Source organism: Ovis aries, chromosome 19, assembly GCF_016772045.2.
Source record: "Ovis aries strain OAR_USU_Benz2616 breed Rambouillet chromosome 19, ARS-UI_Ramb_v3.0, whole genome shotgun sequence".
Lineage (NCBI taxonomy): Eukaryota > Metazoa > Chordata > Mammalia > Artiodactyla > Bovidae > Ovis > Ovis aries.
Genome location: NC_056072.1, coordinates 13,845,970 through 13,871,823, shown reverse-complemented (window position 1 = coordinate 13,871,823; position 25,854 = coordinate 13,845,970). Strand labels below are relative to the sequence as shown.

Here is a 25,854-nt window from a genome sequence, read left to right as displayed (position 1 = left end):
CTGGGGGACAAGACTCACCAAACATGAGGAGGCTTTGGCCCCAACAGCCTCAGCCCAGAACCAGGACCCGGGCAGAGTTGGGGTCTTGATGTGACCCGACCTCCACCCCCTCAGAGGCGGGATGCTGAGGTGGCAGAGGAGGCCTGCCACCCCACCCTCTAGCTTCCTCACCAGATGGGGAGGTGGCATGGACGCCACATCTGATGCTAAGAAAAGGAAACACTACCTTCAGTGCCCCGCACCCCCGCCGCCATTATTTTCTAATCGCATTTGCCAGGTGTTCACTCAAGCAAGGCAGTTAGGTTCTCACCTACTAGAACAGAACACCTGCAGTGGCGCAACTCAGCTTTCTGTTGGCGTACAAACTATGCAGCATGGGGCAGATCTTCTGTGTTTATTACACTAATCAAGACAAAAACACAAGAGCACATTTACCTCAAGATCTTTCACTATCAAGGAGTCAAATTTCCAGATCAAAGCCTCAGGTCTCAAATACCTCCTCCAACATGGAAAAAGCTTTATTTTTCAGCTCAGTGGTCATCACTGCAATGGGATCAAACATCCTACGCACCTCCATCTCCAGGTAATAAATCACTATTCTGATTTTTTTGGTAATTTTTCATTTTACCATCTGTGGATGGTTTGCTTAAGATAGTTGCCCCCTTTTTGCACCTATACAGTCCTACGGCATGCCTTGGCGACTTGTTTTTTGCTCAGTATCAATGTGAGACGCACCCATACCGTTGTGTTACACTGCGTTGTGGCTGCTCTCTTGCAGTTACTGGACACATGGGCGTCTGTGGGCTTTTATACTTTAATAATGGATTTTTTTTCCTGTATTAACTTCAGTTTTATCCAAATGGCTGCCTACCTGTTCCACACTTTACTGAAAAGTCCCTCTTTTTCACGCTGACCTCCTGTGCTACCTTGCAGGCATCTATTGTCTTCCTCTTATTCTGTTCCCTTAGTGTACACTTCCTCTTATTCTGTTCCCTTAGTGTACACTTCCTCTTATTCTGTTCCCTTTATTCTGCTCCCTTAGTGTACACTTCTATTCATGTGCCAATAGCACTATTAACTCATTACTGACCACGTGATTTTTTTTCAGCAACTAACACCACCCATGGCTGGCAATTTTTCTCTTGACTGGCTAAAATTCTGTTGTTTCACTAACATTTTGAAGGTTATTACATTCAGTAGTTCCACCTGACACACCTTTAGTTTTCTGATTTTTGTGAAATGTTGTCTTCAAACCATTTTTCTGCAGAAGCAAAGAAGCATTCTCCAGAATCGTGAGTTTTCTTTTTTCTTTCTTCTTTCTGTATCAGAATCAATCACTAAGGTTTTTTGCTGGTATATTTACATTGTCTGAATCAGAACTATATTCTGAAGAACTCTCATCTTCTGAGATACTAGTATATATTGCTCAAAATTTTGAAAATTTTATATTTATAATACACACAAAGTTGGAACAAAAAGCGAACAGAACAAAATGTGAATAGTGACAATCTTAAGTTGTATGCTCTAACAGTTTCTGACAGTGACGTTAATTCTATCCCTCTCTCAAAATGTGTTGCTATATCTCCGGTCAATAATGTGTTCGCTACCTCTAGCTTTACCTCAAGTTTCGCAGTCATGCCTTAACAGCTTATAGAACAAGTCCCCTTATCTCATTTTTCACAAGTGTCCTGGCTCTTCCTGTCCCTTTGTCCTTTTCGGTATACTGCAGAGCTACTTTGCTGAATCAGATTAACCTTCATACTAAGTTTTTACATGGAACTTCAAAACTATGATGATTTTAGGCAGAGCTCTGAAATATTTTCTGGTTTAAAAAAGTTCTTTAAATAGAACACCCTGCTGTGGTTCTTTCTGTTAGAAGCTGAGGTCACTACCAAGCTCTGCACTCTGACCTAACAGTTCTTGCCGTGCCGCCTCCGTTCTCTGCATCACGCACTGGGAGCAGAACTGCCCCTTCACCAAATACACAAATGTTTTCCCTCTCATCCCAATTAGACCACAGGGAAGAATTTATAAAGCTTTTATACAGGGTCCTCATCCAACAACATGAAACTAAGTACATGTTTAAATACACAGTCAATCAGAAACAGTTCTCTCTCAGTACAAACACTTTCACTCTTTTTAAAGCCCCAAAACACAAGTTCTAACAGGTATACTGATTCTGCCCTCAGGGATGAACTAAAAACTTGTCAGACCTACCACCAGGATGACAGGCTCACCTGGCAGAGAGCAATGGAAGAAGGCCCATTCTAGTTCGCTCTGATTATGTTCAGATAAACATCGACAGGTAAACCATCTTAATTATCAGTTCAAAGTGGAGTTGAAGGAATTCCCCGCTCCAAATGAATCACACTTCTGTGCTTGAAGTCCAAATCCAGGTGGTAATTCTTCATTATTACCTTAAAGGAATGAGACCATTTGATGGAGTTTGGGGGTGGGATGCTTATTTGGAGCTTAGAACCCTATGGACAGAGGAGCCTGGTGGGCTGCAGTCCACAGGGTTACAAAGAGTCAGACAGCTGACAAACTAACACACTTTGTTCTGTGTCGCCAAAGAACTAGATGCCTTTGAACCATGAGGCCTCTGGTCACTCGGACAGAATTATATACATACCTGCAGTCAGGCTGAAGGAGTCTTGGCCATAGGCTGTAAGCCCAGAGTCCTTCAGTTGGAGATGGTGGACTCTCCTCCTACACAGCTAAATGTGCAAAGCTAAAACATTTTGGTGCAGTTTAACCCAGGACCAAGTGTAAAGAAACTCGACAAAACAATTCCATCTATTAGCAGGAAGGTTCTTCCATCATTACAACTTAAATTATTTCACTATCGGTTTACTCAGTTCAACTTCATCCTGAGGAAAACTTATAACCCTCACACACCGCTTAGTGACAAGGAAAAAAAGCTGACACAATCGAATGAATTAAAAGTTTAATTCTGAACCATTTTTATAACCGAATTTTCTCTTGAAGCATTGTATCACAGCAGGTTACAACAACTTTGGGATAAAAGGCAACTGGTAAACTGTCCAAAACAAGGTTCCAAATAACACCTCTTACTGACTTACCTACCCATACATATCCCAAATAAAGTTTTTGATCAAAAACGTGAAATAGATCCACCTGCTTATTTTAAGCATATTAAAAAGGAAACTAATTGGACCATTTCTATTTGTCTATTTTATACAAAAAGGCTACACAATGTTACACTTTATCAGATTACAATTAGAGTGATTATGAATTAGTGTTTCTACACCATTACTCGATTCTTAAAAATCAGAAATTGCTGTAGCAGTATTCACTATAACTTAACACTACGAGAGACTTAAAAAACTAACAGTTACTGCAAAAAAAAAAAAAAAAAAAAGCTACTTCAAAGCAAGCAAAGTCAGTACCATTACAGATATTAAAAAAAAAAAAAATTTAACAAGCAAGGCTAGAGTTTGATAAATTCCATCTTGTGATCCATTCTTGTGCATTCTTCACTTCTTGAGTCACTCCCAAAATCCATTTGTATTGTAACTCCTCGACCAAAAAGGACCAGAACAAAAAGTTTACTTCAATTGTTCCCATAGGAAACTCAGCTTGGTTAGTGTGTCAGGCACTTTCTGAGATACCAGCCCACCCCTCGAGCCCTCTCAGCAACTCTACAGGCCAATCACAATGCAAGTTCAGACAATACAGCTGTATAAAGAGAGAAAGGCTGCTATTAATGTTTAAAACAGCAAATGTTACTCATCTGAGTATTAAGTTGCAAAAGCTGTGGCAAAAAACATTAAAGTTAATAACTTCCACACATGACCACCTAACAACCAGAAATCTGAGAACATTCAAATGTTCCAAGACATCTTTCAAAGTACGTATCTTTTTTTGTGGCAGATTTACAAATAGGCCTAAACCACTCCCACCCTACCAACCAAGTCTTTCTGAAGTTCTGTAGGCAGAGTAAAAGTATTTTACCCAAACTGGCTTGTTTAACTTCTTACCTAAAGGATGATTTACAGGTCAGTATCAAACCAGGCCAGCTGATTGCTGTCGCCCGGGGGCAGCCCATCCATGAGGTCCTGGGCATGCCCCAGATCTGGCAGCCCGTCAACTGGATAGTCAGCACCGGGGTGGTGGCCGCCCATCTCATGCTCCATCATGGGGTCCATCCCCAAGGCGTCCTGGCCGTACCCACCGGAGTGAAAAGAACGATAGCTGGGATCTGGGAGTTGGGGCAACGACACGGTGGGTGAGGGGGGAGAGAGCGTGAAGACATGACGTGAGCACAGTTAGGGGGATCCCAGGATAGCAAACATGTCAGAAAGCATTCCTTCTAACCTCTTCACCTGCTTGCTTTCTTAAGCTGAGTCACTCCCAGTGTCAGGCCACACAAGGAGCCACACGGTCTGTTTCCACCAAAGGCAGACCGCAGGTTCCAGTCCTGGACGTCTGGCCTTTCCCTGGGCAGAGACCGGCTGCTGAGCAGTGGCAACAGCTATGTGTTGGTTATAAAGTCTAGGCAATACCCACAGAAGTACTAAGAAAATGTGCCAGTTTCCTATGAAACCTTTGTATGTTTTTATCCAAAGGCTTAACATTTATATACCTGTCAAAGTAAGAAGCTTGTGAGCTTTAAGTGTTTATTAACTAGGAAAAAAACAGGTAAGATTATAAGTTTAAGATAAACAGTTATATACCCAAATTTGAATTACTTAGATTTTCAGAGTTTTCTGAAAAGCTACGTAAATACGCATCCCAGATCTGAGTCTAGAATTGTAGACACAGGTACTCTATAAGGGTTCTCTGAACAAAAAATGGAATAGAAGCCAGGCAGCTCGCGACACGGCACTGCAGAAGTCTGGCAGCAGCGGCACACGTTTATTGCCACGATCCAGTGCTTGCCTGGCGTGTGGCTCAGGACTCCCTGTGCACCAATGAAGATATTACTGCTGACTCTAGAATTTAAGAACTGCCTTTAATTGCTACCACTACTTTCCTGCCAACAGGTCCTCCCAAGACAAGCAAAACAGCTCTTCTGACAAAGCTCTGGACCTTTAGCTTGATCTGGAGATAATCAAGAAATATGAGATACATACCATCCTGGCGATATCCAAGAGGTTCTCCCTGGGCACCAATATCAAGTCCAAGATCAGCAGTCTAGATGAACAGGTACAGGCAAGGAAGCAAAATGGAAATTCTCAACTCAAAGGATACTCTCTGATATTTTGAAAACATACTTATTTTCAGATTACAAAAGGAATAAAGGACTCAAACATTGTAGAATCACTTACAAAGTGCAGAACTCCTTCAAAGTACAGATGTGCACAATCACAGAATACTTTGTAATTTATTCTTTCTGCAAATATGTATTACCAAGTACTTTTAGGTGCCAGAAATATAACAGGAAACAAAACAGGTGTTTTGTTTCTACCCCTAACAGGAGTTGCTGACAGAACGTGTTATGAAAAGATCCCCAGAGCCTGCACAACTACAAGAACTAAGTTGCCATTAACAGGTCTGGAGAAAGGGCTGGGTGAGGATGTTCAGAGCTCAAGTTGGAACGGCTGAGACTATCTATTAGCACGCACTTAATGCATCGCTGATATCACTGTCTAGCAGCTGGCCTCTCTCTCTCTAACCTACCTTATGATCATGTGCAACAACTGCGTCAGCTTTCAGGGTGGCTTGACTCTTTCAATTTGTATCAAGGACAAATTACTGAACAAATTAATAGAAATTCAAGTAGAGAAGTAGGGGGAAAACAGTATTTTTAAAAAAATACTGATAAACTGACCTCCAACTAACAGCGTTTAATCGACTGCCCCTTTCCTAACAACCTTTTGAAAAGTGTTTTTCAATCTGTTAACTTTTTCATCTATCTGCCTTACAAAATCTAACTTGTTTGTTCTAAGCAAGCTGCATAAAGCTGTAGTTTTTCCTTACAGCAATTGCTAAGATAATGTAAAGAATGAAGATTCAAGCCAAGGACACAGTCAATGCCAACAAATGTGCACCGAGTCGTTTGAGAGGAAACCACAAACTGCCTTGGTGCTCTAGCGAACCATCGAATAAACGTGCTCACACTGCCTACCTCATTCCAAGCCATTGGCTCCGTTCTGAAGAGAGAACTGGTCAGCTCAACTGAAAGCCGTTTCTTATAATCCTGTGGCTTGTCCTCAGACATTCGGAACAAAACAGCAGCTGCATATGTTGCTGAGAGAGGAAGGAGAAAGGTCCTTGAGGCAAAGCTGAGGCTTTGCGGTACCCAAGCTAAAGACTCTGATTCCTTCCCTACTTACCCACACCCTCATTCCTAGAATGAAGTAGTTCTGTCAGAGGAGCTGTGGCTCCCTCGGCTTCAATAGCTTCTGCAGCTTCCTTGTCCTGAGCAAGTTCACAGAGGACCCCTGCAGCTACTCTTTGGATATTTTCAATAGGAGAATAAAGCAGCTGAGGAGAAAATACACAGGAAACCTCATCAAATCCAAAGTTAAAACATGGCAAGCACCCCACGGTGGCATAAACAGTCCCAGTTCACAGTGTCAGTGGTGTCTGTACCACTTGTATTAAATAGGAAGCCTGCATTAAGTCACTCACTCTATGTTCTTGATGTCTGATGCGTGGCAGCAATGGTTTTCTGGAGCATTTTTAGCTACAAACCTCTTTTCCTGCCTATTATTCAAATTAAGATTTGGAAAACCCAGAGGTGACTAGGGGTTTGTGCTGCGGCAGCCCAGACCAGCTTTCATCCCTTCTAAGCTGAGCACACCAGAAAGCAGAGTGGAAAATCTCCTCCTCTTGAGGTTCTAGTCCCCGTGTTTCTCCTTCTAGACTGCCCGAGAAAAATGAAGGGTATTTTCATCAATGTATTCAACTAAAAGGACATGACATATTTCCTATGTTTTGTACTTGACAAAAAGCATGAGCAGCACAGCCATTTTATAAATGGTGATAGGAGATGAAATATTATTACTATTTTGGCCCCTAATTTCCTTATACTTTGCTTATCTTTAAAATCCTGAAATTTTACTGACACACAGAATCTAGAACACCTCAATTAAAACTAACATACCTGCACAAACAATGGAATGGTATTTAGTCCTCTGATAACAATTCGGTTGTGAACATCCCGAGCTAGGATGTGAAGGGCTCCAGTACAACCTTCAACTATTTCTTCCATGCGGACTCCCTCCTACCAAAAGAAATATCATTAATAAATATGGGATTGTGCTCTCTAAAGTATATATGCTTGAAAGGCTTTCTGTTCTGAGTAGTAGTCACCAGTTATTCACATTATAAATCCAAAGTTCCCCAGAATTTGCAAGTAAGTTCAGGAATGAAGATGGATCCACTAATTGAGTGTCACTTTGTGAAAGTGGCCTCTTGTCAGCACTAATTCCAAACAGCACCTCCAAAACTGCACAGCCAAGTACAGCTTCAATGTACCTCTGACTCCCAAAGATCACTCTTCCCAATAAGGCGCCCAGCACTCTGGGAAGAGGGAAGAAAGGAGTAAATGTGCAGGCACTGTGTCAGTGTTGCCCTTCAGGTGCTCCCTCGATTTTTGTACACCTATGTGTACCTGGTGAAAATTTAGCAAAGTTTTACCACCTACTGCTAAAAGTCTACTGAGTTGGCAGGAGAAAATCCACTCACCTCCTCCAAGACTTTTCAACTGATAGCCTATATGGGATAACGAAGTTAGCTTTTGCAAAACATAACTACAGTCTGCTTTCCCTCTTTCTGAGTTTTAAAAAAGGTTATAACTTTGCTACTGCTAATTTGCAGCTTTTATATCCAACTTTACTTTTATTATGACACAAAAGCTCCTTTCTTCCCAGAGAAGAGATTTTAAAAGGTACCCTTTGCATTCTGTTAAGCTACCTCATGGAGACCGGCCGATATCCAAAGTACTGAGTGGAGAAAGCCCAAGTGCCCTATGAGTGCATTCTAATCACAACTAGCGACATCTCAAGATCTATTCTGGAAAGTCTTGTTCTCTAACGTGATCAAGTAAGAGACTCTGAGTCTTAAAACACATGCTGGGGAATCATAAATCTTTACTTAATAATGAAGCTACTTTTAAGACTGAAAACTTGACATCAACGTTTCAGACTATTAGAAACAAAAATTTCAGGCTAAGATTACAAGTAAAGATCCCTGAAACACCATGACTTATTCTTGTTGATATTCTTGTAAGTCCATGGAAATAGTTTAAACCACTCTTGGAAGACAGTAAAAAATGTGTTAAATATTTATAGTTATCTACAAACAATAAATGCCGGAATCTTCCTACACAGTTTGTGGAAACATAAATTGATACAACCATTATGGAGACGAGTATGGAGATTCATTTTAAAAATATGAATATTACTACCGTTATGACCCAGGAATCCCACTACTGGGCATATACCCTGAAAAAACCATAATTCAAAAGGACACTTGTATCCCAATGTTCATAGAAGCACTATTTACAACAGCCTGGACATGCAAGCAACCTAGATGTCCATCAATAGATGAATGGATAAAACAGCTGTGGTAGACATATACGGTGAAACAGGAGCCTTGAAAAGGAACGAAACTGAATCAGCTGTAGTGAGGTGGATGAACCTAGGGTCTGTCATACAGAGTGAAAGAAGTCAGAAAGAGAAAAACATCGTAGATTAATGCATATATAGAATCTACATGATGAACGTCTCTGCAGAGCAAGAACAGAGGTAGAGAAGAACTGGTGGACCTAACGGGAAGGAGAAGGTGGGATGAACTGAGAAAGTAGCACTGACATATATACGCTACCACATGTAAAACAGCTCACTAGTGGGAGGATGCCTGAATACCCCAGGGAGCTCAGCCTGAGGGGTGGGGGTGGGGGGGCTCAAGAGGGAGGGGATGTAGGTAAACTCACAGCTGATCCATGCTACTGGACAGCGGAAATCACCACAACATGGTACAGAAGTTACACTCCCATTAAAAATAAACTTTTAACAATATATGTTTATAGGTAGAACTGCAGTGGGGAATAACAGGCTCCGAAATCAGACAGACTTGGATTCAAATTAATGCCTCTGCTACTTTGGACAGAGGTGAACCTTTTGTATGGACAAGATGAGACCCCATAGGAGTAAATCACACCCCACACTCCCTTTGTAAGATTGAGGAGGCAGCGATGTGAAGGATATGTCAAGGGAACTATCACCAGGGGCCATATTCCTCCTTTCATTCTCCGCAGCCACAGAGACATGGTGGTTCTTTAAGCCAATAGCAAGCAGCCCTTCAGGAAGCTGGAGAATGGAGGAAGCCAATGACCAAAGTAGTTCAGGAGCCTATGGATTTACGCATTCCTTTTAAAAGGCCAGGGGTCACTACTAAGATTGACCTACCACAAACTGCTGCTGTGTTCCACCCATAGATGTACGACGCTGGGTATCCTGATGTGCACGAACCAGCAACTGAACTAGTCGTGGAATGGCACCCTGCTCACGCAAAGGCGCGTGATTTGCTGGACAAAGGGCAAGGTTTCGAATCAACCCAACAGTAGCCTGCAGGTAAGAAGAAAGAGTGGAGAACTGGCATACAACAAAGTCATGTTTAGTCTAAAACGCCTACCACACTAAATCCATCCCTATCACCTGGATGAAACGGACGACACAAACACTTTAAACCCCTACCCTCATCCCACCCGTATTTCCTGGTTGCAGCTCCTCATCAGCCAGCCCCCAGCGCCGAGACAGGCTGCTAGTAATAGTCAGAAGTTGTCTGTTTTCAATTCTGCAACCTTCAACTTTGACAGTTTACCTTGATCAGAGGCCAGTGGGATGGTGGATGTAGGAGTTTAACCACCACAGGTAGTCCGTAGTGAAGGCGAACAGCGTTCTGGGCCATCTCAGCCTCCTGGTGCCGGCTGGTCAGATGACGAAGGGCACAGATGGCAGGCTCAGTGATGTCTTCCCTGTCCCCAGCACGGAGGACCGTGCGCACAAGGGCCTCTATGCCACCCACTTGGCACACCATCATCTTGTTCTTATAATTATTGCAAGTGAGATTAGAAAGAATTCCAGCTGCACAGGTGACCACATTGATATCATCTGAGCCTAGAAGCTGAACAAGAGTCCCAAGAAGACCTTCCATCCCTTCCTGTGGAGATGAAAACGGACACTAAGTACACATTCAGCTTGACATTTACCAATCTACTCTGAATGTACCTGTTTAGTTGCAGCATCTGAAAGATTCCTTAGAGTCCGAAAGTACCTGTTTAGTTGCAGCATCTGAAAGATTCCTTAGAGTCCAAAGGCAGTTCTGAACAAGGCGCTGACTTGGATCTGTCAGGTGAAGTCCTAAAGCTTGCATTCCACCTAAAAACATTAAAAAACATCTAAGGTGATGGCCATTAGCTCACAATTCCTATCAGTACTAAGTGTGTACTTTAGTCTCAGAGGATATCCTTCTTTGTTGCCAAAGCTTATCCCCTCCATCTAAGTCCTTTATTTTCTTTCATTTTCTGGAATGCTGCTCTGTTTCCCTCTCTTTTCTAATTCACCTCAGTTAGGGACAACTTGTTTTATGTATCTATTGTTTCTTCCCTGTGTGGAAAAGCCTTCACTATCTCCAGTCTCCCTGTAGGTAATACTCCTATTACTTATTTCCTTTCATCCAGTCATTTCAGGAATATTTAATACCAGGCCCTGTTTTGCACTGGAGCTGTGTCAGGGAGGCAAACAGTCTAAAAGTCATACCTTCATAGAGCTTGTGGTCTAGCTGGAAGCACAAAATAAACAAATACACTATTAGAAAGCTAAAACTATATGTCAAATGGTGTTAAGTGTACAAACAACAAAGACAAAGGAGGGGGCTATAGTTTAAAGTAGGGTAACCAGGATACCTGACTATGAAGGTGCCATCCGAGCAAATCCCTGAAGGAGTTCATGTAAACTCACAGGGTGGAAACACAGTCTAAAAAGACAGCACCAGAATGCTTACTCTCGGGGGCTGTATTAAAGGCAAAAGATGCTCTTCAAAGATTCACAACCTCCTCTTGTTCAGGACCCTAATGAAGGACATTTACACTGCAGAGGAGTCTAAACGGAAGCTCAATTCCCCACACACTGGCTAGCTTAACCTCACCATCTCTTTCTCACTTCTAAATGCAGTGGGATATACTTTCTCTTGTCTCCTTGTTTATCTTTTCAGATCTGTTTTATTTCCTCAATTAAGTTAGGTCAGCCATGCAATGCTATGCATGCTAAGTCACTTCAGTTGTGTCTCTTTGCAATCCTATCAACTGTAGCCTACCAGGCTCCTCTATCTATGGAATTCCCCAGGCAAGAATACTGGAGTAGGTTGCCATTTCCTTCTTCAGGGGATCTTCTCCACTCAGGAATCGAACCTGTGTCTCTTGCCTCCTGCATTGGCAGGCAGGTTCTTTACCCAAATGCAGCGGGATATACCCTTGTCTCCTTGTTTATCTTTTCAGGTCTGTTTTATTTCCTCAATTAGATTGGGTCAACTTGCTGTAATTCTCACGCACCTTGTACTTTTCTTTCACAGCACTTTTCACAGCTATAATGGAGCCCACCACTCAGACCAGACCCTCCCTATCTGGTGCCTTCCTCCTAGTAGCTCCAGCTGCTAACAGAGTGCTCAGGGCTGACGCTCAGTAGTTTCACAATGACTTGGTTCCTGTCTCCCTTCTCTCCCTCTACTAGAACCATCAACTCTACGAGAGGGGATTTTACTTCCAGATGCCTTTCCGAACAGCCTGCAGAGACTTACACACACACATTCTGATTGAGCATGCCTGGGGTGAAGATGGCTTTGAGACACCCCAATGACTTCCCAAAGCCCTTACCCACATCCACTAAGAAAGGAACTCCCTAATCTCTATCCCTACCCAGTCTTCCCTAGCATTCCAGAAGCAAACATTTCCAGCTACCTACTGACCTTTTAGTCACTTCACAGATATCAACTCCCTAAATAACATTCATCCTTTGCTACATATTTTTAATATCAAATGACTTCATTCCTAAAAGCCTATAACACATCCCATCAGCCTGGTCTGCTTGCCTCTGGTCAAACTGTCACATGATGCTAATATTAATATTCCAAACACCTCACTGTGATGCTGTAGCCGACAACAACTTCTCATTACAAGATAAAGACTGAATTCTTTAGCATAACCTTTAGGAACCCTTTAGGATTTGGACTTCATCTTAAATTGACCTAAGCATTCAACACCTGTGTTTCCAAAGCTGCAATAAAGTATGAATAAACATCATCCAGGGACCTAGAAAGTCCGGCACAACACAGCCTGCCTGGCTCTGGCCCATCACCCTCACCCTGAGCTATTCATCCCACTACTCACTAGGTTCTAGTTACACAGACTTCCTCTTCAGCACCTAGAATGCAACGATTTCTTTCCTACCTTTAGGACCATCTGGCTTGCACTTAATCCTTACTTCTCATATAGATGAAGCCCTCTCATTCTGTGATTTCATTTAACATCCCCCTCTGAGAGAAGGGCATTCCCGCCCCATTAACTCTGCATCACTATTTGCTGTTCATTTCTCTCGTGACACTCATTCCAATTTGTAATCACCCCATCATCTTGCAGATTTCTGTCTCCTTCACCAGCCTGTAAGAATAAATACGGGGACCATACCTATTTTGTTGCCCACTGCATACCAGCTTGAAACACAGGGGCTGAATATTTTCAGAATAAACAAATGAGCATCAGAATAACCTCGGAAATTTTTTTTAATTATTTTAATTGGAGGCTAATTAACTACAATATTGTAGTGGTTTTCGCCATATACTGACATGAATCAGCCATGGGTGTACATGTGCTCCCCATCCTGAAACCCCTCCCACCTCCCTCCCCAATGGGAAACTTCTTATAATCGAGATTCCTAGGCCTCCAGTCCCAGGCATTTCCAACTATTACTGACTCTCTTGTCACTTCAATACTCCAGGAATTCTGATTAAGTCAGTCTAAAAATCTGTATTTTTTTTTTAAACAAACATTTCAGGTATTTCTGGAATAGCTGTTATCAAGCCTATTATCAGCCATCGTTTCTGGTAATATGATCTCTGCCTGAACTAGGCTTGAACAGCACCAAAGAACGTGGCAAGCAGAACACATCCTTTGTCTGAATGCAACTTTGGCTTCAAACTGAATACAACCGTCTACTTTCAGCCTGTGAAGGTCAGTTTGATCACCCTTTTCCTAAGAAAGGCAACCTAATGAGAACTACATGTGCTGCACGCATGAGAACCCAGAATAGCCAAGTACACTTACCAGCTTCTACAATAGCCGGCTTGTTACTAGAGCACACAGACAGCACCTTCAGCACTCTGCTTGTGGTCCACAGTAGTTTCTCGTAAGTGTAGGTCCTCATTATATTCACTAGAGCTTGAGGTCCACCACTAGCCAGAATGATGAGCTAGAAAGATGTGTATGTATTGTTAATCATGGAACCTTGATCAAATGCCCGAGAAAAGCCTTTATTACCAACTGATTTTATCATATAAGAATTTCAGCAGCTTAGTGACATAAATGTATACCTGGTCATCATTAACTAGACCTCCAGACTGGGGTCATATTTAAGCTCTGCTTCTACAAAATTTCACTCACATTCATGTACCTCAGTCCTCCCCAAAATATATAAATTCTGGCCCAGTATTATTCTTCCCACACTGACCATAGTAAAAGGAAAAAAAAACCCCAAAATCCATGTTTGAACAGTAATGCCCAGATACGAAAGTTATGTCACGGCTGATTTGCTGCATGGAAATCTGAACCAGAATGGGCACTTATTAATGAAAACTCCTAATATATGCTTTGGCTCTTGGCCTTTCCTCATCATATCCACCTAAAAAAGAGACAGCATTAAATATTTATCCCCACCTTTCCTTCCCTGCATACCCCACCTCCTGACTTTTCCCCGATTTCCAAAGACAAATCTTTTCACTGCATGCTTCTGCTAAGAACTGTTTCCCATTATTCTTTTAACATGTTCCACTAAGCCCTGCAGGATCTGCCCTATCTCAACAGTCTTATCTCAAACCCTTTCTCTTCCTTACTCTCTGTATTTCTTGAATTTCCAAACCTCACCTGGTCCTCCCCTCCCTCAGGAGAACTGTCACAGATGCCATTTCCTCTCCCTAACCTTCATTCACCTTAGTCAATCCCTTCTTATCCATAAGAGCTGTGAACTCATCCATCACTTTCTCCAAGAAATATGCATAAACCCTCAAAAAAGGGTCTGGTTCATTTACATGCTCTCATATAGCCCTTCTACTTCCTCCTAAAACTTGAACTAAATAAATTAGCTTATTATTTCAGTGTCTCTCTTCCACCCAACAATGAAAGCTTTAAAAGCAGCTTGCATGCTATGTCCCTATCACCTAGTACAGTGTACACACCAACACAAACAGTTAAACAGAGATGTCCAACTTCTCTGAGATACATACGGAGTATAAGGCATACAATAAATTTGCAAAAATCTATAGAAGGACATGACACTGGGGGTCTCCAAGGCTCCATGACAACCACATTCAAAATAATTCTTTTACCTTGCTTTCCTGATTGCCGTAAGCTAAGATCTGAAGACAGTCTGTTGTAATAGCCAAGAATTTAACATTTGTTTTGTTGAGCAAGGCAACCATTTTCTGCAGCCCGCCAGCTAAACGCACTGCCATTTTAGCTCCTTCCTGATGCAGTAAAAGGTTGTGGAGAGTTGTAATAGCATAAAACAATACAGAATCCACTGGTGAACTGGGAAGAAGGAAAAAAGTCTCATCAGAAATGGTGTGACTGCACTCTTCTCCTCCTGAGCTTGGAGCATTCTGACCATGTTTTCTTACCCAAGCATCTTCACCAGGGCAGGAATGCCCCCGGATTTAAAGATGGCCAGCAAGCCCTCACGATGGTGGGAAAGATTGTGCAAGGTCCCAGCAGTACAGCGAGCTGTTTCCACGTCATTTGTGTTCTGCATGGTACGTACAATAGCAGACACCATCTGAGGAGAACGCATGATGGCGTGTCTGGAAGCTTCCTTTTTAGAAAGCTGATGGACCATAACTGCAGCCTTATTAACCACCACCTATAATATACAGGAATTAAGAAACATTAGTTTTCAATTTTCAAATACTGATGTAAGGTAGACATTTTAAGACTACTTCCTTGAGAGTTTCCTTCAAAGCAGATTAAAAAGTTGGCCATGTCTCTACTTACCTGGTCTTCGTCATTCAGCAGTTTTGTCAATTCAGGGATTGCACGTGTGGCAAGTTCTGCATCATCTTGGTAGTTAATTAAGTTTACAACGGCATGTTTCAGCATCTGTGATGGTTCAGCCAGACGCTGGACATTAGTGGGATGAGCAGCATCGAACTGTGTAGATGGGATCTGCATGCCCTCATCTAGCGTCTCAGGGAACATGGCAGCTCTCACCCTCTGAGCTCGAGTCATTGCATACTGTCCATCGATATCTGGAAAAGGTGAATTCGACAGTCAGATCTCCATGAGCTCAGCATCACCCCAACAGTCAAGCTGAGGCTGCAATCACTCCCTTTTCTTGACCACACTGTTTTACTTAAGCTGTTGTATGCTAACTTTTATAAGAGTAACTATGCAGTTCTCAAAACTGCACTCTAGCTTTGAGTAGGTAATAATATTCTTACCAGCTACTTGTTCTTGAGTGAAGGACTGAGAAAACCCCTGTTCCCACTCATACAGGACTTGGGTGGTATCCACATCCTCTTCCTCAGGATTGCCTTTACCGCTCAGAGAAGGCGCTGTGGTAGTGGCACCAGAATGGATTCCAGAGTCCAGGTAAGACTGCTGCTGCCAGTGACTGACAGCTGCTTTTCTGTCTGGCTCCATGGCCATGTCCAGCTCCATCAAATCAGCTATTAAAAAAAAAAAAAAAACCATCAATATTACTACCAGGAAAATGTTATCTTAATTTGAAAATAAAAATCTGTGATATTACCCACTGAAATCTTCAGAAATAAAGTCTGAAAGACAGCGAAGGATAACAGAATGATGGCCAGGATCAGCTCAGGGATGAAAAATCTATACTCTTAGGAGACCACCTAACAGTTACTCACTGAATCAGTGAAGAATGGTACTGCATCCAGGCTCCAGAAGCAGTCATCCAGACTAGATTCCTGCTGGTGGCTTGTTTGCTATTTCATCAAGCCATTAGGAGAAGTGGGCAGAAAATGGAGCAAAAGGTAGCCTGACAAGTAAGCAGGGAGAGAGGAAAGCAGGGGAATCTGAGCCAGACTGGGTTAATGGCAACGAAGCAGAGCCTCAATTTCAGTAACTAAAGTCTACAATACAAACCTTGGGTAGCCATTGTCCACGCAAGATTTTCAAAAAGGTAGTATGGTGTACTTCAGCGACCCTAAAAGAGTTAATCAAAGTCATTAGTATTTAAAATTTTTGATTTTAATACTTATAAGTCACTAGGATAGTCTGTCAAACATCACGGACTACATCCACAAAAAGCCCCAAATCCTCTTTTACCATGTGATACAGTGAAACACAGACCTTATGATCTCCTCTAAATACTTCAACCACAGCTCTATCACTGCCAGACTTTTAAGTTTTCACTTAAACTCTAATCAGCACCTCTTTGTATAAAGCCAGGGGAAAAAGGCTATTCAAAATCAACCCTTCTTTGGGTTTCAAAAGTCCTCTCCTTTCCCTTTTTAACTTCTTTCACTAAAAAAATCATAGGTCTTCTTTTGACAACAAACATCCAATGGGATTTTTAAAACGCCAAATTTCACTGAACAAGTCAACTGTTAAAACTGTCTTCTGATATTACAATGCCATCTAAAATATCATCATAAAGCAGGTATGGTGACTGGATCAGAACAGATTTCAGATGGTTTACTAAGAAGTAACATTACTTTTCCAATTAGTCTGTAACGCAAAATTAGAAGCACCATTTTTAAAACTTTCCTAAGTTCAAATTTATAGCAATGATTTATTATAAATACAAGTATTACTGTCTGGAATACTTTAATCAATATAAAAATCATTCACATATATATTAAAAATCTTAGCATCTAATTTTATGTCTCCATTTTGGCTTTTTTGTGTAATATTCAGGAAAATGCTGAATTATGCAGCTATTTGCAAATGACCAGTTTAAGAGCTCAGGGTCTCCAGATATTCCTAACAAAATTTCCTTCATTACAAAGTCTGTCCCTTAACAAGTTCACTTTGTACTACAAATTAAATATTAGATGTAAATTACCAATGTGGACTAGATATTTAAACGTGAAGTGTGTTTTTCATAAAACAATGTACAAAGAAGTTTAAATGTGTTTAATGCAGTTGGAAACTGTACTTTAAAGTCCTATTTTCTGTCCTATGTAAAGAAGTATGTGTTGATTATCCTGGAATTGCTCTTCCAAAACTGGATTTTTATAGCCACAAAGATCACTTGACACCTAAAGGTGACAAGAGCTGTGGATACAACTGTTTTATCATCCACAGTAGAAACAATTGACAGTTTACTTAGAAGGCAAAATGAAGGTCAGGATGTAACAAATGATTCCTGTCAATAAGAAACCTATATTTTAAAATCAAGTATTAAGCAGGATTATGTGTTCCATGTTTCCATTTAGTAGGATAGGACTGGGGTGTAGAAACTTGCATTTTTAATTAACACTCTAGTATGCAGAAAGCAATCTGTAAACCACATGGTAAGAAATATAATGACGGAAGAAACCTAGGTTCTTTGTCCACTTATGGCTGTATTTTAGCTCCTTATCTTTTGCCTATCTTTGAGACTGGTTATTTAACCCTTTCTTCCCCACCCCTTGGAAAAAATGGGTTCCCCATACCCCGTTCCAGCTAGGGAAGGGGACTTATATGTTCCACACTGAGCTCCTCCTCTGGCCAATGCCACAGGGCTCAGAAACCAACTACTCAAATCTACAGTTGCCACAGTTTAAGAAGTGCTTTGATGTATCTGGCATTAAGAAAAAAAAACATTTTATAGTGTTTTTTTCTTGATACAAAAGCAAAACATATTAGCCATGTTACTGGGTAAAATGTATGTGGGCTGACCTAGTAACCTGACCATGATTTACAGTGTCATTATGGAAAAGACATTTTCATGTCTTTGTTCCAAACTTACAATATATAAGTTTGTATGTTGGGGACTTCTTAATACAATTTTTTTCTAGCACTTTCAAACTTACACAACATTATGCAACACACATAAAAATTGGCAATCCTCTAGTGTGGGCGGCCAAGTGTCAGTCAGAAAGTAGAGAAGCAAAAAGTAGTAATGAAAATGAGTATAGACATAAGCAGCAGTATATACTAACTCACCCACACACTATTCTTCAGACAAATCTAGATTTACCTAAAATCTGAGAATCATTTACTAAACCACTGAATATACTGACCAGAAAACTAGGGCAGAATCTTGCCTCAACAAAAAGCTTTCCTTATTCTTCCTCTAGGCAGAGCTTTCAGCCAAGGGGTTGGCTTGCCTTCACTACACCCTGCCAATCATTAAGGGCCTAGAGTGCCTCATCAACTAAGGCTTAGCAAAGACTTCAGGAAAAAAGACTCCAGAGAAACAGAATGTTAAAACTGAGGTAAAGTGGGGAGGGAAACAATGTTTCACTTTATTACCCTCATAAAGAGAATAAGTAAGAATGAAAAGTTCAGGGAGAACGGATACATGTCCCTTTGCTGTCCACATGAAACTGTCACGACATTGTTAATAGGCTATATTCGAATATAAAATTTAAGAGAATTAAGTTCAGTAAAAAACTGAAATTGTGAAAAACTCCTAGAGCATAAAGGAAAAATACACAGAATATAAGGAAAGAAGCAAGAGAATCAACTCGGGATCAAGGCTTCAACTGACATGCACTTCAAAAAGAAATATGAGAAAATGGGGAAAAGCCCACTGTGTACCGATCAAGATAAAGGGAGTATGATACTTTTCAAAAAAAAAAAGCAAGTACTAAATGTTCCTAGATGCAAGTGACCTCTAACTACAGACTACATTTAGAACGCTTCATTTCCTACCAGCTTTATCACCACCAAGAGTGCTCTGACAAAGAAAGAGGGTGCCAGGGGATCACCAACTTACCCAGTCTAATGGTGCAGTGGACGCGTGCATCCTTTTTTAAATTCTTCTCTTTTTGCTTAACATATGCTCTTTTTCTAATGATACATTTTAAAAGAACATCTCAAAATTCATCTTATATCTAGTACATGTAATTTCAATCTAAGGATAAAGTTCATTCTGAACCATACCTCATTCAAAGTATTACTATTGAATACTTAGTAATTCAGTGAATTACTTATTGATTCAATACTTCAATTGAATTTTTCCTTCAGTTTTTCTAGCAAGGGTACCTAAACATGCTAGGTTTTTCTTTTCCTTATAATGAAGATTTTCAAATATGCACTAAGGCGGACACAACTTTATACTGCACACAACACCTATACTTAATGACTGTCAGTATCATGCCATACTGGTGTCTTCCTACAGAATGATTTTAAAGCAAATTACATACATCAGTACTTCATGAAACTATAAAAAGCAAGGATATTTTCTTATATATCACATTACAAAAATTAGCCTTAAAGCTTCACTTCAAAATGATGGTTGGAGGCTCTACTTCACCTTCTGTACAAAAAGTGGTCCTCGGTCAAAACCTACAATGGAAATTTTAACACAATATAGATTTCATCTGAATACAAAATTATCTTGATTACCTTGGATTTCAAAAAGTTTGAGTACTACTTAAAGTAACTTTGCTACGTAAAAATAAAACATCTATTATAGAATCAATTTATACTAAATTACTGGCAGTTCATGCTAACAATTCGCTTCTCCAATAATCTAGTAAGAAAGTTGATAAGCTTTTCATATACTTTCGGGGATTTAAAATATAGTTTGTAGTAAAGTCTAATTTTGTACATCTAAAAGCACATACATATGCATTCTTATTAACTGTCACCAATACCCTGCCATTTAAAAATTTACAGTCTCCTCAAATCTTCCTGTTTAAGCACTTTTTATTCAACGCTAAAATGTTTAAATCACAACTTACGCTAGTTTCCCTTCTGCTTTTACTCCCAGAAGTAGAGGGTGGTGGTCTGTGTCCATCCATCCACCCATGGGGGGGGGGGGGGGGTGTGCGCATGTGTGTGTCCTGGGAGGGGCCTTTTCAAAATGGGTAATAAAAAGCCTAACATTTAGTGAGACTTTCACTCCTTCCTCTGAAATACCTACATTATTGTCACGGTAAAAAATCCCTATTAGAAATCTGAACTGTGGCGAAGGGAAATCAGGATATTCCTGATCATTTTCCTGTCTTCTCTATCTCAGCCATAAAATAATACATGTGTGTGCGAAGTCACTTTAGTCGTGTCTAACTCTTTGTGACCCCATGGACTGTAGCCCACCAGGCTCCTCTGTCCATGGGATTCTCCAGGCAAGAATACTGGAGTGGGCTGCCATTCCCTTCTCCAGGGGGATGTTCCCGACCCAAGGATCAGTTGTGCGGCTCCTGCACTGCACATGCTGAGCCACCAAGGAAGCCAAATAGTATTTTTCTTTGGTGTTCCTATAATAATGACATTTTGTTATATTTGGTTTTCTATTAAATTTACTATTAGGTATTTTTAACAAAAATAGAAAAGTCAGTTCCTTTTGTTGTAGACTCTTTATTAAATATTATCCATACTTTATCGTAAGTCTATACTATAACCACACCTCCAGATTCTTGAATATTTAGTGTGTGTTTCCTATTTACCTTGCTATTCAAACAAAGTTTAAAAAAATGTCTTTGCATATCAATTCATTCTCTTATTTCCATTTCCCTTCCACCTAAGGATTGTTTCAACTACTGGATTAAATAAGAACTTTTAAGTTTCAAAGTTTTGATACATAGCTCGAAAATACTGATGCAGCATAAACTGATAGTCACCAAAGAAGGCACTGCACTAGTGACCAGCTTACCCCAAGGGCCTACCAAGCACTGGCTGCTTTCTCAGACAACTTTGATAGCTACATCCACCTATCTAATGTATACCCCACCCCCTGCCCTACAAGTTCTAAATTCTGAGAAGATTACAATTAAATGCTCCATTTCCCTCCCTACATGTAGCCGTTTGTCTCGCTAGACTTTAATGTTCTTCTGCATTTTTATGCACACACGTGTATGTTATTTCTGTTCTTCTGCATTTTTATACACTACACGTGTATGTTATGTGTAAGAAGTCACTGGCATAATCATTGATATACGAAGTTAAACCAACTATGTGTGTCTGAGAATATGAATTTACTACTTAAAACAATTCAGTTATGGCTTTTATCCTTTACATGTATATGTTGTTAGTCTCAGTGATGACTAACTTCACACAGAATCTTTGGTCAGTAACACAATCCTAATACAGTCCTGATCCTCTAGGGGGAAAAAAAAATGTTTTTCAAGACAAATTTTCACTTTATCTACTCTAAGAACAAATTACTACATAAAGTAGAAACTTTTTCTCCAGCTTATACTAAAATATAAGCTACCAAAAAGACTGATTTTTTCAGTTTTGTTTTTATTTTCATTTTTATTAATTTTATCTCAATTTTATTTCTCTTTTTGAATTTTAAATTTTTTTATTACACTTGATTTAAAATATGTTCATTTCAGGCATGCAGTTTCAGATTCTTTTGCATTATAGGTTATAAGATACTGAATATAACTGTACTATACAGTAAATTCTTGTTGTTTATCTAGTTTATATACAGCAGTGTATATATATGTTAATCTCATTATTTCTAACTATTCCCTCCCTCTCCCCTTCCCCTTTGGTAACCAGTTTTCTTTTCTATGCCTGTGAGTCTGCTTCTGTTTTAGAAATAAGTTGATTTGTATCATTTTTTTAGATTCCACATATAAATGATAATCATTTTTCTTTAACTTACTTAGTATGATAATCTCTAAATCTACCCATGTAGCAGCAAATGACATTATTTCATTCTTTTTTATGGTTAAGTAGTCCATGGGGTCGCTAGGAGTTGGACACAACTGAGCGACTTCATTTTCACTTTTCACTTTCATGCACTGGAGAAGGAAATGGCATCCCAAACCAGTGTTCTTGCCTGGAGGATCTCAGGGAAGGGGGAGCCTGGTGGGCTGCCAGCTATGGGGTCGCACAGAGTCAGACACGACTGAAGCAACTTAGCAGCAGCAGCAGCAGCAGCATCCCACTGTGTATGTGTGTGTCTTTATCCACTTATCTGTCAGTGGACACTTCCATGTCTTGCCTGTTGTGCGCAGTGCTGCTGCCAACACTGGTGTGCATTCAAGATTGGTATTTTAAAATATAGCTATTTCAAAATGCATACAGAATGGCTTTTATCTACAATAGTACATTTTATAATTTCCAAGTATAATTTTATGCAAGTTAAAATAACTGTTTATGTAGTAAAAGTATAAGGAATATACACCATTTTCTTAATACCCAGGGGTAAAAGGAATAGGAAAGGAAAGGATATTAAAAATGGCTTCAACTCATCAGCAGTGTGTGTGTGTTTAATCAAACACAGCAAAATTACATCTGTTAATCTGGGTAGTGAGTTCATGGTATTTACTATATTACTCTCTACACTTTACATGGCAAAAATAAGTAAACAAAACAAGAGCAAGCTATACATCAGCATTTCAGATGATATGATTTAAACTCCAAATATGATTTAAAAATAAGACTACCTTTGTTTATAAACAGAGTCTCACAGACATAGAGAATGAACTTATGGTTACTAGAGGGAAGGATCCCGGGGGGAAGGGATAGGGAGTTTGGGGTGGATATGTACACACTGCTGTATTTAAAATGGATAACTAACGAGGACCTAGTGCATAGCACAGGGAACTCTGCTCAATGTTATGCAGCAGCCTGGATGGGAGGGGACTTTAGGGGAGAATGGATACTTTTATGAATGGCTGAGTCCTTTTGCTGCTCACCTGAAACTATCACAGCATTGTTAATCAGCTGTACTCCAATATAAACCAAAACATTTTTTTTTAAAAAGAATAACTTTGTATGTTAACCTTTTAAAATTCATTAAAATGGAATTACCAAAGATAGGCACAATAAAGGACAAAAACGGTGAGGACCTAACAGAAGTAGAAGAGATTAAGAAGAAGTGGCAAGAATACACAGAAGACCTGTACAAAAAAGCTCTTAATGACCCAGATAATCAGGATGGTGCAGTGACTCACCTGGAGCCAGACATCCTGGAGTGTGAAATCAAGTGGGCATTATGAAGCATTGCTATGAAGAAAGCTAGTGGAGGTGATGGAATTCCAGGTAAGCTATTTCAAATCCTAAAAGATGATGCTGTTAAAGTGCTGCACTCAGTATACCAGCAAATTGGGACAACTCAGCAGTGGTCACAGAACTGGGAAAGGTCAGTTCTCATTCCAGTTTCCAAAGGAAAGCAATGTCAAAGAATGTTCAAACTACTGGATAATTGCACTCATTTCACATGCTAGCAAGATTATGTTCTAAATCCTTCAGGCTAGGCTTCAGCAGTATGTGAACTAAGAATTTACAGATGTTCAAGCTGGATTTAGAAAAGGCAGAGGAACCAGAGATCAAACTCTATGATCCAATGGATCATGGAAAAAGCAAGAGAATACCCCCCCCCCAAAAAAAATCTGCTTCATTGACTATGCTAAAGCCTTTGACTGGGTGGATCAAAACAAACTGGAATATTCTTCAAGAGATGGGAATACCAGACCACCTTACCTGCCTCCTGAGAAAGCTGTATGCAAGTCAAGAAGCAACAGTTAGAACTGGACATGGAACAACAGACTGGGAAAGGAGTACATCAAGGCTGTATACTGTCACTGTTTATTTCACTTATATGCAGAATACATCATACGAAATGCTGCCTGGATGACTCACAAGCTGGAATCAAGATTGCTGGGATAAATGTCAACAACCTTAGATATCCAGATGATAACCACTTTAAAGGCAGGAAGTGAAGAGGAACTAAAGAGCCTCTTGATGAGGCTGAAAGAGGAGAGTGAAAAAAGCCTGCTTGAAACTCAGAATTCAAAAAACTAAGATAACAGCATCTGGTCCTGTCACTTCATGGCAAATAGATGGGGAAAAAGAGGAAACAGTGTCAGACCTAATTTTCTTGGGCTCCAATATCACTGTGGACAGTGACTGCAGCCATGAAATTAAAAGACACTCACTCCTTGGAGGGAAAGCTATGACAAACATAGTGCATTAAAAAGCAGAGAAATCACTTTGCCAACACAGGTCCATAGCCAAAGCTATTTCTAGTAGGCATGTATGGATGTGAGAGCTGGACCATAAAAAGGCTGAGTGCCAAAGAACTAATGCTTTTGAACTGTGGTGCTGGAGAAGACTCTTGAAGAGTCCCTTGGACTGCAAGGAGAACAGTCAATCCTAAAGCAAATCAACCCTGAATACTCATTGGAAGGACTGGTGCTGAAGCTGAACCTCTAATACTTTGGCCACCTGATGTGGAAAGCCAACTCACTGAGAAAGACCCTGATGCTGGGAAAGACAGAGGGCAAGAGAAGAAGGGGGCAACAGAGGATGAGATGGTTGGATGGCATCACTGACATGAGTTTGAGCAAACTCAGGAAGATAGTGAAGGACAGGGAAGCCTGGCCTCCTGCAGCTCATGGGGCTGCAAAGAGTCAGACACGACTTAGTGACCGAAAAACACCCAAAAAGAGATACGAGTATTTTACAGAAACTCTTGTTAAATCAGCTGAGCTTTACAAACTCAAGTCTCAAATATAAGGATAAGATAAGTATGTCCATCTACCTGCAAAGGTAGCTGTCACAAAAGCTAAACAAGGCTATAAGTCATTTTAAAAGGCTAGAGATTGTAGGTATGTGGGAAAATCTGTTTGCATTACATCCTGAAACTGAAAATTCTGTTTCTCAAAGTTCACAAAATGACTGCCTAATAATTTTTTATACTAAGGACACTCTTTGCTAACATTCTAGAGACACTTTTATACCCATTTTAAGTGAATTTCAGAGTCTGATAAGCTGCACAGAAAACATAATTAAATTTTTAGTAAAAGTTACTAAATTATATACGAACTATTTTTCTATATACATTTAGGATAGTCAGAAAAACATATCACAGAAAGAGTTCACTCATAATTCCAACAATAAAAAACAAAAAAAGTACATAAAAATCAAATGGAAAGCTGTCTTATTCCTAACTAGAATTTTTTTTGTACTGTATAAACAGGCCAGTTTTCTCTTAGTTCATAAAGTCAGTGTATTTCCAACAAAATAATGATTTCTTTAGGAGTGAAAATGATTCCTAAATTCATCTGAAATGGAAGTATGAAGGTAATTTTAAAAAAGACTGAAATGATAAAAAAGAACCAATTCTATCAGATACTAAAACTCAATATAAATCAACAGCCACAGCAATTAAACAATTTATATTATTGGGGGCAGGAATGGTTAAGAGACTACAGTAATCAGAAAACATCCAGACATAATGTGGCAATTTAATAAATGTAAAAGGCAATATTTCAACTGTGGGAGACAGCTGGACTATTTGATTAATACTACTAGCAGAAAGGGACTTTTTTTCCTTGTAAAAAATACTATTTTTAAATCCTTACTTGGCTGTATTAAATCTACACAAGACAAATATTTACAGGCCAAAAAAAAACCAATGAGACAAAATACGGTATACATATGAAGGGTGGTATACATGGAAATAAAACTATGGTAAGAAGCCCAATATAAGCATGACTCTGAACTCTGAAATCAAAAAGTAAAGACAGGATTTTGTATGTGTT

General features: G+C 40.0%; 1 protein-coding gene across 13 annotated transcripts in view; it reads right to left on the bottom strand.

The window, feature by feature from the left end:
* Positions 1 to 379: 379 nt before the first annotated feature.
* The window catches only part of CTNNB1 (catenin beta 1), a 48,565-nt gene continuing 23,090 nt past the window's right edge, over positions 380 to 25,854 (bottom strand). For 3 of the 13 annotated variants that reach the window (XM_060402021.1, XM_015102081.4, XM_060402022.1), the window contains 15 exons: positions 16,343 to 16,403; positions 15,676 to 15,903; positions 15,230 to 15,483; positions 14,860 to 15,098; positions 14,569 to 14,770; positions 13,292 to 13,436; positions 10,249 to 10,352; positions 9,796 to 10,134; positions 9,381 to 9,539; positions 7,073 to 7,192; positions 6,300 to 6,450; positions 6,092 to 6,213; positions 5,097 to 5,157; positions 4,002 to 4,222; positions 380 to 2,417 (listed from right to left, as the gene is read on the bottom strand). In XM_060402021.1, coding sequence (XP_060258004.1) covers positions 4,014 to 4,222; positions 5,097 to 5,157; positions 6,092 to 6,213; positions 6,300 to 6,450; positions 7,073 to 7,192; positions 9,381 to 9,539; positions 9,796 to 10,134; positions 10,249 to 10,352; positions 13,292 to 13,436; positions 14,569 to 14,770; positions 14,860 to 15,098; positions 15,230 to 15,483; positions 15,676 to 15,903; positions 16,343 to 16,355 — 2,346 coding nt within the window. In that variant the 5' untranslated portion in view covers positions 16,356 to 16,403 and the 3' untranslated portion in view covers positions 380 to 2,417; positions 4,002 to 4,013. 13 annotated transcript variants of the gene reach the window in all.